Source organism: Belonocnema kinseyi, chromosome 2, assembly GCF_010883055.1.
Source record: "Belonocnema kinseyi isolate 2016_QV_RU_SX_M_011 chromosome 2, B_treatae_v1, whole genome shotgun sequence".
Taxonomy (NCBI): domain Eukaryota; kingdom Metazoa; phylum Arthropoda; class Insecta; order Hymenoptera; family Cynipidae; genus Belonocnema; species Belonocnema kinseyi.
This window is the reverse complement of record NC_046658.1, coordinates 53536988-53550100: the sequence shown is the minus strand read 5'-3', so window position 1 is coordinate 53550100 and position 13113 is coordinate 53536988. Positions and strand designations below refer to the sequence as shown.

Genomic DNA, 13113 nt, shown 5'->3' with positions numbered 1-13113 from the left:
AGTTGGCGCTGGAAAGTTCTCGTCCAAGATAGAACTTTCATGATTTGACGAAGCGAGCGAGCACCTTATAGTTTTGGCCAACTTCTAGCTTCATCTTGCTCAATTCCGCGAGCAAGACTTTCCAGCGCTAACTTCTCGGTTAGCTTTTTATTGTTTATATTTTTGATTAAGTCTCGTCAAGTCGTGACGCGCGCGTTGGCATCCTATCATTAGGATGCCTCGATAAGAAAATATAATTTAAAATAAAAAATTTAATTTTTGGTAAAACGACACAAGAGACAAAAGAAATGAGAAAAACAAAAGTTGTTTCACTAAAAAATGGCTACCAATTTTTTATAAACTCTTGTCATGAACATATATTAAAAATTAGAAAATTAAAATTTTGGAAAAAGGACACAAGCTACAATAAGATTTTAGTTAACAAAAAAATTTTTGTAATTGTAAAAAATAAGATTCAAAATAAAAAAATTTAATTTATGGAAAAACTACACAAATTACAATAAAATGTTTGATAAGATTCCTTTTCATAGAATGCGCACTTTTTTCAATTGAACCTCTCCGGATCAAAAGGGACTGGGGATACGCGTGGATTCAGCCTGAGAAGTATTGTCCTGAAAGTCAATTTTACAAATCGTACGAATTTCAAGTTTAAGAACGGATTCTTGCAGAGAATTTTAAGGCGCATCTTTTTTTATTTTGCAAAAATTTGTAAGTTTTATAGTTGTTGAATAAATTCGTAAAAAATATATTCTTTAAAAACAAAAGATTTCAATCTTTTTTCACTTAAACTTGTCCTAACTTAGCCCATTTTGGAAATTTTTTGATTCTGTTCATAGTAAATGACGTGTTAAAGTCTTCTTGAACTATATGAGAAACAAAAATGCGAATATTTTTATAAACATAAAAGTTGTTAATTTTTTTCTGAGGCTTTGCAAAAATCATGAATTTCAACCTTCAAGCGCTTCGTTTATCGAGCGAATTTCTAGCAACAAAAAACTTTCAGAGACAAAGTTGTTTATTTAGGTTCAAAGAAGTTTTCTGGAAATTTTTAGATCAATCGCATTAATGGTTGAAAAATTGTGAATGTTTTTAATTACAAGCGGAAGTCTTGACGCTGCCCTATGGGATCGTCCATATATTACGTAACACTTTTTTCTTTTGTTTATATCGTTGTGTCTTTCTCAACTTCACATCAATTTCATGCTCGTCTTTATTCAAACAAAAGAAAAACGCGTTACGTAATTTATGGACGATCCCTATGCACATGCCTCCTTGGCTACGAACGTGTTGCAGGGGACGTGAAGGTCAAATCCGATAACAAAGTAATACTCAAGATATCATCACTAAAATAATTGATTTATTAGGCATTTTGAACATTAAATTATTTAAATAATTCTTTATTTTAAACTACATTTATTTCGAGATTCATTATTAAATTAATAGGGTATTAACTAAAATAAACCTGTCTCAAAAATAATACTTTTGCAGGTATTCTAAGAAATAATCCATGCACTGCTTCTTTGTTTGATTTATAGTATATTTTAGAAGAAAACTACAAACGGTTATGTTTTTGTTTTGGTATCCGACTTGACCTTACGTCCGCTGCAACACGTTTGTGACCGAGGAGGCACGTGCATAGGGCAGTAGCGTCAAGATTTCCATTTGTAATTGAAGACATTCATATTTTTTTAACCATTAATGCGATTGATCTGAAAATTTCCAGAAAACTTCTTTGAACTTCTTTTGTTTATTAAAATATTTACGTTTTTCTTCCTTAGTTAGTTTCAAAAGACTTGAAAATGTAATTTAGTATTAATTATGTTGACAAATTCTGGAAATTGACTGAGTTAGCGCGAGTTGAAGTGAAAAAAAAATTGAAATTTTTTGTTTTCGAAAAATCTAGTTTTTATCAATTACTTCAAAAACTGTAAAACCCCCAAATATTTTCTAAAGGAAAAAAGATATGCCTTAAATTTCTCTACAAGTACCAGTCCTTGAAATTAACATTCGAACGATTTTAAATATTGACTTTCTGGATAATAGTTCTCAGGCTGAATCCACGCGTATCCCTTTTTGATCCGGAGAGATTAAATTATAAAAATAAGACAATGAAAATATTTTTGTTGCTGACCAATGCATATTATAAATTGTAATAATATAAATTTTCTAAAAAGATATACATTTTTCAGGGTAGCTAAGAATAAAATTTAATGAAAGATAAAAAACAAAAATTAAACTAATCATTAAAAATAAAATTAGTACGGTATTTTGCAATATCTGAAGAATCAGGCCTAGACCGAGGTACAGAAATATATATACTATACATTTGATAAAATAGAGTTGAACATGATGTTGAAGAGTTCACATATTGGAGAAAATCGAGTGCAAAGAACAAGATACGCTATGAGAATATATTTTTTAAAGCCGAAGGAGCTTTAACAAAAAGAGAATAAAAAATAACACACTGAAAAAATGTGCATTAAATCAAGTAGGCTGAATTACTTGGCTTAATTCACTTGCAAAAAGCAAGTCTTTTTTTACAAGAGACCAATTTTCTTGAATCAAGAAAATAATAGATTCAGGACAACTATTTGAATCCAGAATATATTTATTCCAAACAAAAAACTATTGAGTTAATTTGTTCCATTAAAGTTATTTGCGTGAAGTTTATACAACATTGAATTAAAAATATTATATTCTCATGATGAGTAACTAAACCTCTAAAAAATATTTCTCAATCCAAATAAATTCATATACTTATTTTGACTACTCTTGTAATTGAAACAATTTTCATGTTCTTGAAAGAAGAAAATCAATATATTCAGCGAAGAAATAATTTCTCTTAGCATGATACTTGAATATTTTGTTGTTTAGTTGTTGTTACAGTTGTTGGTCCTTTAACCTTTGGTTTTAAAAGGACTGCGCACAAATGTGGGTGAAGTACAAAGACCGAGCGCTTAGCGCGAGGTAAATACATTATCGGGTGCGATGCATGAAATAAAGACATTATCCAGCACGAAGTGCGAGAACCAACAGTCGGGCGCCCTAGATCCATAAAAATTTGTAGATCTTTTTGCGGTGCATAATCCCGTGTAGAAATTTCCCCGGTTGGTTTCTGGTCGGATCCCGGCCGGGCTACCCCTGGCTGGGTTTCATGGACAGGAACCGGGCGGGAGTCGGTCGGGCTACATTTTTCTAGAATCACGTATTTTGGGGCCGGCCGGTTACTGGCCGGGCCAACCCTAGTTATATCCCATAGTGGGGAGCCGGCTGGGAACTGGTCAGGTTAATGTTTTTGTAAAAATTACACATTTTTTAAGAGCCGTAATATTATCAAAGACGTAATTATGGATGTTAGATGAATTATTATTTGAAAATTATAATTTAAAGATTTATTAGATCAGTGAAACAAAAATGAGGTTTTTTAAATTCTTTTTAAATAAACATTAAATTTTTTCGAATAATTTAACATTTTAAATTAAACTGTTATCGGTTCTGCTATGTGCAACAACAGAAATGATACAATTTTTATAAACTTCTCTATATTCAGACAATTTTTAGCTTGTACAATTTCAAATTTACCGCCATATATAGCGCCTGCTGTGTCTGTCGTCTGCATAGACACTCAGTAATTTTCAGTTTCGCACCTGGAACAAGAATGCTCCTTGCACTCACGCCGCGTTGTCTCTTCGAAGTTCGCAAATAAAATCGAGACTCGTAGTTAAAATCAACCTTATTTCAGTAATTAGTTTGAATCCCCCACTTAGTGCGCGAATAATTATTATTTTTAATTAAAATATAGTCTTGTGTATACAGTTTTTACTTTCTTCCTTCCTAACCTTAAATCACCACGTGGCTTCCAAATTGCTATGAGATTCTATCATCAGGGAATAAAATTCTACTCCAATTTTCTTGCCAGAATTGGGTCACTTGATCTGACTCAATGTAATCTTTACGATGAGCCTTAAAAGACAAAACAACGTACCAATTTCTCGCCTGAAGCAATATTTATTAACCGCTTTTTGGCCGGATCCCGGCCGGTATTGAAGCCGGGATCCGACCAGTTTACCGTGACGTTTTTAGCCGGATCCCGGCCGGATTCCCCGACCAGCGCCCGGCTTAAAGCGGGGCTATCCGGCTGGATCCCTGATTGCATTCCTACACGGGATTTTTGTCTTTTCATTTTTTCTCTCATCTTGAGAAGTTGGGCCGAAAAAAGAAATTTTTTATTATCATTTGTAAAATTAAAATTTGAATTTTCCATTGTTCAAGAAAATTCGAAAAGTTATTTTGATATTCTTTTAGCGCTTAAAAAGCAACGTTCGTCTTTTCTTGACTTCTTTTCATACCGTGCGTTGTTTGGCTTAAATCTTTTATTCTCGGTTTTCTTCTAATTTTGAAAATGCTATTATTGTTATTATTATACCATCAAGCAATTTCCCTTTCGGGGTAGGCGTGATTCGCTTGGTGAGGAAGGACATAATACGAATAGCTGTACATAGAATTTGCATTACATCATTAAGCCATTTCCCTTTGAGGGTATGCGTGATTAACTTGGTGGGGAAGTGACTAATGTGAGGAAGGGGTTATAGAATTTTTAAATCTTAAAAAAGATGGTTTAAAACATTTTTAAAATACTCTTTTTAATTTTCATCCAAAACAGCTGACTAACGGACTTAAACTTCAGTCAAAATGCGTTGTGCTCAAAAATTGACAAATATGCATAAATTCATGAATACATAAAGACACGCGCATACAACCATTTACAGTTAGGTTCGTAAAAACCTGCTTTTCGGGTTCAGAGGATCTCAAAAACATGTACATATTAATCCTTAATTTAATCCTAATGTTTAGTAAAGAAAAGTCTAAAATCTGTTATGGATGGAATCGAAATATGTATCTTTTCTAAAGAAAAAGAAAGAAAATTCTTTTTATCAGAAAAATAAATCAAAAAAGTTTATTTTTATTTTTCTTATCACCTCTTTGAAATGTTTTGCTTGTATTTACATTAAAATGGACCATAAATTATACGCTACATCTGTAAAAATCATTCAAATTCAACCAGCGGTTTAGAATATATAGTGTTTTCGAAGAAGTTGGGTCTTAAAATGCACAATCCTGCAAATTCCAGAATTTTTTTAGTTTTTTGAAAACACATTTTAACCATAAACTTCACTCACCGCGAATACTAAGGACTCGCAAAGTTTCATCAAACTCACTAAACCCCCCCCCCCCCCCCCCCCCCCCCCCCCCCCCCCCCTACAAGCCTGATATTCAGGATATGGATTGACCGCTGTCATCACGAATAGTAGGGTGGTCCTTATTTTATTTATTTTGGAAATTGCTTGATCCGGTTCGTGAGCTTAAAGTATCCTATTCTTAAAAAACCTACAATTTTAAGAGTACCATTCCAAGAATTAAGGTCAAAAATATTTTATTTTATTGGCTCAGCTATTTTGTCAATTTTGGAAATTTCAAGTCTTTAAAAAATTAGTATATTTTAAGTATCACGTGGAGAAGAATATCGTCCTATGTGGGCGATTGATTTGAACAAAAAGTGACGAAATTAAACGTTTTTGGACTATTTCCCCCAATTAATCTTATGAGAGACAATGGATATTAACCGATTTTCATCAAATTTGGAGGATATTCTATTTTTGGACATTTATTCTAGAATCGCAAATACGAGCAAACGATTTCCGTAAAAAGCGAAATAAGGACGACCCTACCTGGATATTAAAAGCTGCTTTTTTATAAACAAAAGAAAAGCTAGTTACTATGCTAATAAGTTTATTAGTCCTACTATGATTAGGAGTACCACGCAAAGTAAAATAGGTTGAGAAATGGATAGAAGACATTTTGGAAATGTGCTCTTCAATTTTCTTTAGTATCTTTATTTATTTGCTAGATTTTGCATCTTTGTTTGCATCTATGTGAATAGTTCACTGGGTTACTGTGAGACCTATGTGAATGATTTTCCTTAGAGGCTTAATTAGAGAAATAGACTGATCCTACAACGCAATTCCTCTCCTTGTTTAGGCAATGCCAGTGCCTGCTGTGTCCCTGCAACGAAAAAAATCCCTGCCGGATGTGGCCCAACCGATTCTGCTGACTGCGACCGCTCCGTTGTCTAGGGAGGAAGTCAGCATTCTGAGCAGCATGAGGCGCGAGGAAATTCGCAGGCAAATCGACGAAAGCGAAAGGCTCCGGGCCAATCCTCTGCTCTACTTAGTCAGTCCTCAGGTTAAAGTGAGTGTCACGAGAACGAGGACGCCTCCCTTTGATCTGGCACTCGTTCGCGAAACCGAACAAGAGCAGATAAGAGAGCGCGTTTCATTGTTACGGGATTTTATGGGTTCCTTCCTCATCACAATCCTAATTGCTAATTATCTAGAGAAAACTAGGCGCTAAAAATGTTCATTCAAAAAACTATCATCATTTTTAAATTCAAGGTGGCCGCAAAACTGCATTTTCAAAATTACCTGATCTCTCCCTTGTCCGTTTTTCATATTAATCTTGCATTCATTTTAATTTTTAACATGAAATCAGTTTAATTTTCGACAAAAAAAATTGTTAACAAATAGTTTAACTTGCTTCAAAATAATATACTGCTGAACACCATATCTTGATGGACAATGTTTAAAAAAATTCAACTTTCACCAAAAACACTTGCATTTTCAAAAAAATAATTGAATTTTTAAAAAGATAGTAGAATTTTCAACCAAAAAAAAAAAAGATTATTCGTTTTATTTAAAAGATATTTTTATTATTTTTTACTGAAATACATCAATGTTTATCAGAACAGTTCAAATTCTGACCAAAAAAGCTCAAACTTTAACCAAAAAAAGTTGCACTTTTAACCCGAATAGTTGAATTTTCCACAAAATGGCGTATTTTTCACTGTTATGCATCTACAACCAAAACAATTCATATTTAATACATTAGTTCAAGTTTTAATCAAAAAAGTTGAATTTTCAACCAAAAAAATTAATTTTATATAAAAATGTTTCATTTTCAGGTCGAAAATATTAATTTTTTACCAAAAAGTCGAATTTTCAGCAAAATGATTTCATTCTTAACCAGAGATAAGTATTCAACTAAAACAATGAATCTTCAACAACCAAATTAATTTTCAACAAAGAAGTTAAATCTAAAAAAACAAAAAAAAAATTAATCTAGAAGGATACAGATTTTATTAAAATTTTTGAATTTTTAAACCAGTTTTCTATAAAACAGTGGAATTTTTAACCAAAAATATGAATTTTCACCGCAAAACTTAATGGTCAACCAAAAAGTTGCTTTTTTAACCATAAAGTAGAATTTTCAACCAATAAAATTAGTTTTCTACCAAAAAAGACGAATTTTTGTCTCAAAAATATAAATTTTTAGCAAAAAATGAAAAAATTGTGTTTTGAGTTTGAGTAATTCATTTTCAACACCAAAAAATAAATTTTTAACAAATATATACATGTTAAACGAAACAGATGAACTTTTGAAAAAAAATTTAAACAAATATGGAAGTTACATTTTCAGCTAAAAAATTCATTTTCAACCAAAAAAGACATCAGTTTTCAAGAAAGTAGTTAAATTTTAAATAGCGTGATAAATTTTCAACTGAAATAGTTAAATTTTAAAACTTAATTTTCATCCAGAAAAACGAATTTTTAATTAAAGAGATGAATTTTTAAACCAGAAAAGATTAATTTCAACTAAAATGATGAATCATCAACAAAGCAATAATTCGTAAGAAAAAAAAGGATTTTTAAGAAAGCAGTTCTGCTGTTTAACCAAAAAAATACATTTTTGTAAAACTAAAAGCCGAATAATAAGAAATAGTTAATTTTTTAACTGTGAAAAATTTCAGTTGAATTTTTAACACTATGCAAGAATTTTCAACAAACAAGTGAACTGTCCACCAAAATTATCAATTCAATAAGAAATATTTTCAATTAACCATTTGAATTTTCAAGTAAAAAGTAAACCACTTAACAAAATTGTCAAATTTGCTAACCAAACAATAAAAATTTTAACTAAGAATATAATTGGCAGGAGAAAGCAAATGAGAAAAAAATAGAAAGAATGGTAAATAAATCACTATAAAATGGCAAATAAATCAATAACAAGAGAATTATATCAGGGTGGCCGAAAACCTAATCCAGAACAATTTATCACTTTTCGTGACCGTTAGTATATGATATTTAGTTCAATCGCCTCTTATAGAAATTCCCTGACTTGTAAGATTTTGTTTAAAATCCCTGACTTTCCCTGATCAATAAAATTCCCTGATTTTTCCCCGATTCAAATGTTTTTCCTGACATGCATGTCTACCTGTCGTACATTTCTCTCAGAAGGGGAAGGGAATTGGTGGGAAGTAGATAGTGAGGGAATGGGAAGCAGAATATGGATAGTAGGGAAGTCAGGATGAGTATGGAACGGTAATTAGCGATGGCAAGGTGGCTGGGTGCATACGGGTGCGAGGAGGGGGAATTATGAGAGGGTAAGTACGTGAAAGGAGTTGCATTGGAAAATGGGGAGATGTTAACAATTTAATTTCCATTTTTGTAGGCGCCCAGCGTTTACTTTGACTAATTTTGTATTCCGAATAGTTTAGAATTTGCAGCTTAAAAGTAAATCTACCCTTAATTCCTGATCAATAATTTTTACAATGTAACTAAAATGATTATCTAAAAAAACCCAAGCCTTACAATAAATACGAAGGTGAAATTATTTTTTAACGAGGGACCGTGCGGTCTATACCCAAGAACCCCTTCTCCTCAATCATCATAAATACTTTACGTTCCAGTACTAAAAAATTTAATTTTTCATATGAATGTGCATGGTTTTATGGCAGTAAGATTGTAATTGCATGATTTGCTTTTTATTATCTGTTTGACTCTTGATTATTTTAGACGCAGTGTGAATTTCTTCAGAGCAAAATTCCATACATTATATGTCGCAAAAAGTCTGAGTTGAAAATAATCTTTTTAGGTTAGCATGATGATTTTAAATTGAACCTTTACATCTCAATGACTCAATTATTGAGGCACGGACTCTTTCCTTTTTTCTTTACTATTTTAATTTTAATAGTCCGCCCATTTTCGCAAATGATTTTTCACGAACAAATAACAAAATTTTAAGTTATTTATCATTTGAAAACTGGTCATGATAAAAAATCTTTTATGTAATCCCTTGAATGAACACAAAACTAATTTTAAGAAATAAAAAGTAAATATTTGAGAATCAGATAAATGAATCACGTGGTAGTGATAGCAACGTCTACGGCAACATGCTTGGTTTATTTTAATAATTATGACTGACCACACTGCCTTGGGTTCGAATCTCAATGAAAAGTGAAAATAATTGCTTAAGTTTCGATTCCCTACTATGGATATCACGATGAGGTTAAACCGACTTTAATTGAAAGATGCTGAGCAGGATTTCTTACTCATTTGCGTTTATCAAATACTCGGGTTTTCCCGGTTTATTTAACTGTTGTTAAAATCAAACCTTCTCTTATTAGAAGCTCCAATAAAGCACATTTAACACAAGGTTTTCCTATGTGAAATTTTATATATTGTGATATACTATAATATTTAAACATAATAATATTTATGTAATTCATAGTGCCGATTAAAAATGAATTCATTTAAATTACATCTGCTTCAGAAATTTTGTTACAAATAATATGGAAAATTCAATATAATTTCGACGTCTTCATTACGTTTGCAGTTTTGACTTTTGGTTAACCTGACATTTACTTTTTCTTATTAAAATATCTTCGTTTAACTATGTTTAGTATTCTAATTAGTAAATAATTATCAAATACAACTTGGAATGCCTGTGGTATTAACGATTAATTAATTATTATTTATTTAACAGTAATTACAAAACACTTTTTTTACTTTTTATTACGGTCATTTAATTATAATTGCATGTATTTATAAGATATTTAATTAAGAATTCCTTAAGTAATCAAATAAATAGTATTTGCAATGGTTTTTTGTAAGAAGTGTTTCACAATGAACAAATAATTAATCGTTAGTACCAAAGAAATTTAAAACTATATCTTAATTTTTTGTTCGAAATCTTTACAAGTTTCGAATGATTTTTTAATCTTCTCAAAACTTTTAAATATATCTTAGATTTATTCGAACATTTTATACAAATTTTTAATCTTGGAAAATTGCAAATTTTACTTGAAAATCTTTTATGTTCTTTTTCGAAATTTTAGAAAATTATTTCGAATGTTTTGAAATAGTTGTCAATTGTCTCAGAGAACTCAGTTTTAAAAGTAAAAAATCTTATTCAATTTTCCCATGAATCTAAAAAAAAACACTTTTATTCTTTTCAAACCTTTCACAATTTTAAAAATACTACTTATTTGTGTTCCAAAATCTTTATAAATCCGCATTTTGTTTTTAAACTTTTTCAAATATATTCAAATTTTTAATTATTTTCCAAAAAAGAAAACCTTCAACAAAATAGTTACAAGATTATTTTTCGTCCAGTTGCGTTTTTGTTATACCGAAAAAGATCAAATATTTACCAAAAGAGACGAATTTTTTACAAAATAGTTGTTTTTTTTAACTCGAAAGTATGAATTTTCAACAATAGTAGTTAAACTTTTCACCAATTATTTGAATTTTCACCCAAAAACATAAATTCTCAACGAAAGATATAATACTAGATATTTAAACTAAAAATGTTATAACTTTCAATGAAAAACAGTTGAATCCATAGAAAAATTAAAATTCGAAATTAAATATATGTATTTTTAATTAAAAAGATCCTTTTCAAATTTAAACATCTTTTAAACTAACTCGAATTATTCTTAAGATTTTATTTAATCTTTGTAAAAAATTACTGTAAAATCTTATAGATTCTTTTTTAGCAATTTTGTAAATATTTTTTAAATGCGATTCCCGGGGAGATTGGTATTCCCAGTTAATTATGGGTTTTCTCGGTTAGTATATATTCTGGTTTGCGAATGGGATTTTTTGTTTCATTATGGCTGCTATTCCGACGAATAACAATAGAAAAGTTTAATGCTTTATGTAAAGTTTTTAAAGGTTTAAAAATGGTTGTTTTTTTAGTTTCAAAGCTTTATGTAAACTTTTATTCAACTTTTTCTATAAAACTAAAAAAAAGATAAATTTTAAAAGAAGGAACTGAGAATATTCCTGCAACTTTTTTTCAAAATTGTTTTATCATAATATTTGTATTAAATAATTCCCGCTTTATATAAATGTTATTTTTTATGATTGAAAAACAAAACTGTTCGTCCTATCAAAAATTAGTAGAAACAGAATTTGGAGACGTTTTTGAAATAAACAATTTTACTTCGCAGAACTTATTCGTATTTGTCATACTTTGACCTCAAAATAGAACTATTTTATTTTTATCAACAGTTTTCGTGATTAAAAAATAGGTGCATATTATAGGAAAATTCTCTCGAAAAAATTTGTAGTTTTTTTTTAGTTAGACAATTCCGTTCTTTAACATTTATACTTATCTTGCATAGTTTGACTGCAAAATTGACTTTTTTAAATTCCCATCATTTATAAAGAGAGATATTAGATTTATTATTTTTAATAAAATGTGGATGCTTCCCCTCCTAAACACGTTTTTCGATGGTTCATAATCCTAAAAAATTCAAATATCTTGCCACACAATTTGCCCAATTCACTAAAAAAATTTCTATTATCGCAAAACTATTCCTAGCTTGGATAAATTGGGCTTTAAATCTGTTCTTTTGATTTTGCATTGCTTGTTATAGTTTTCTACATTCTAAACATATGTTATACAGCATCATTTCAAAATTGATCTTAGCTACCTAATATACATTTTTCTTTTCTAATACTTTCCTTAAAATTAACTTAAATCCTGAAATTCAGTAGGAACAACTAAGTACATTTAAAATATAACTGAATTTGTTTAGAAATAAATATATTTTCTGATAAAATTGTATAATATTCAAATTTACTCCGAAAAATAATGAATTCGGTTAATTTTGACTTCAATAGCTTTTAGCAATAACATAAATTGTACGCAAATCACTCCTTAAACTCTCAGCACTTGAGGATGTACACTATGTACAATCAATCTCAAAAGTCGTCTATCTTTAAAATGGTTTATAAAATCCACAAAAATAAACCTAGTGTTAATTTCTGTAAATATTGACGGAGGCTTCCGAGTACACTTCAGAAAAAAATAATTCAGTTTAAAATTGTTTATTTAACAGTAGTTATGGAGAGAATGAGGCCTTGATCATTAGGATTAAATGAGAATTGTAACCTTTCCCTAAAGAGAAGGCAAAAACTAAAACTCTAAATGACTACTGTTAAATAAACAATTTAAATCTGATTTATTTGTTCTAAAGTACATTTGGAAGCATCCATTATGCTTTCCAGAAATCAATATTAGATCTATTTCTGTCGATTTTATAAATCATTTCGATGATTGGCCTTTTTGAGATTGATTGCACATAGTATACATCCTTAATTGATATAACCAGCTGGCTGTTAATTTGATAGCTTTTTTGTTGAGGCCGTTAAAATTTTTTTCAAATTGTAATAAGAAATATTTCTATTTATGGTCAATTTTAGTTGTGCTTCAGCTGCATTCATTAGTTTCCAAAATCGAATTTCCGAATTTAAGTTAATTACAAGCGACGCGCTAAAATAAAATATGTATACTGCCGTACAAACTAAAGAGATACATAAGCGACATTGCCGCTTAGGTCGAGTTTTTCATTGTCAAGTTTAAAAGAATCACTCTAAGCGGCAATGTCACTTACGTATCTTTTTAGTTTGTACGACAGTTTAAGAAGGTATATGTATAAAATCCTATATACAAGAGCCTTTCAATTAAAGTTGGTTTAGCCCCACCGAATATGTCTGACTGTTTAAAATTTCCTCGAAGTGCAATAATTCTGAATATAATGAATTTATTTAATCGCATAATACGTCATTTCAAAAAATTATTTTCCATACCTTCTAAAATACATTTACAGCAATATTAAATTCTGTGTTAATATGGTTCTAAAGTAAATTCGATGATTTATATTTCACGAAATGAAAAACGCTGAGTGGCTAAGATCTTGATCAAAGAAAA

At 30.1% G+C, this 13113-nt stretch overlaps 1 protein-coding gene across 13 annotated transcripts in view; it reads left to right on the top strand.

The window, feature by feature from the left end:
* Nucleotides 1–13113, top strand: part of LOC117167443 (junctophilin-2) — a 219730-nt gene that overhangs the window by 201618 nt on the left and 4999 nt on the right. For 12 of the 13 annotated variants that reach the window (XM_033352389.1, XM_033352378.1, XM_033352380.1 and 9 more), the window contains one exon: nucleotides 6040–6249. The exons of the other annotated variant lie outside the window; for it this stretch is intronic. In XM_033352389.1, the coding sequence (XP_033208280.1) occupies nucleotides 6040–6249 (210 nt within the window). The remainder of the gene's footprint in view (nucleotides 1–6039; nucleotides 6250–13113) is intronic. 13 annotated transcript variants of the gene reach the window in all.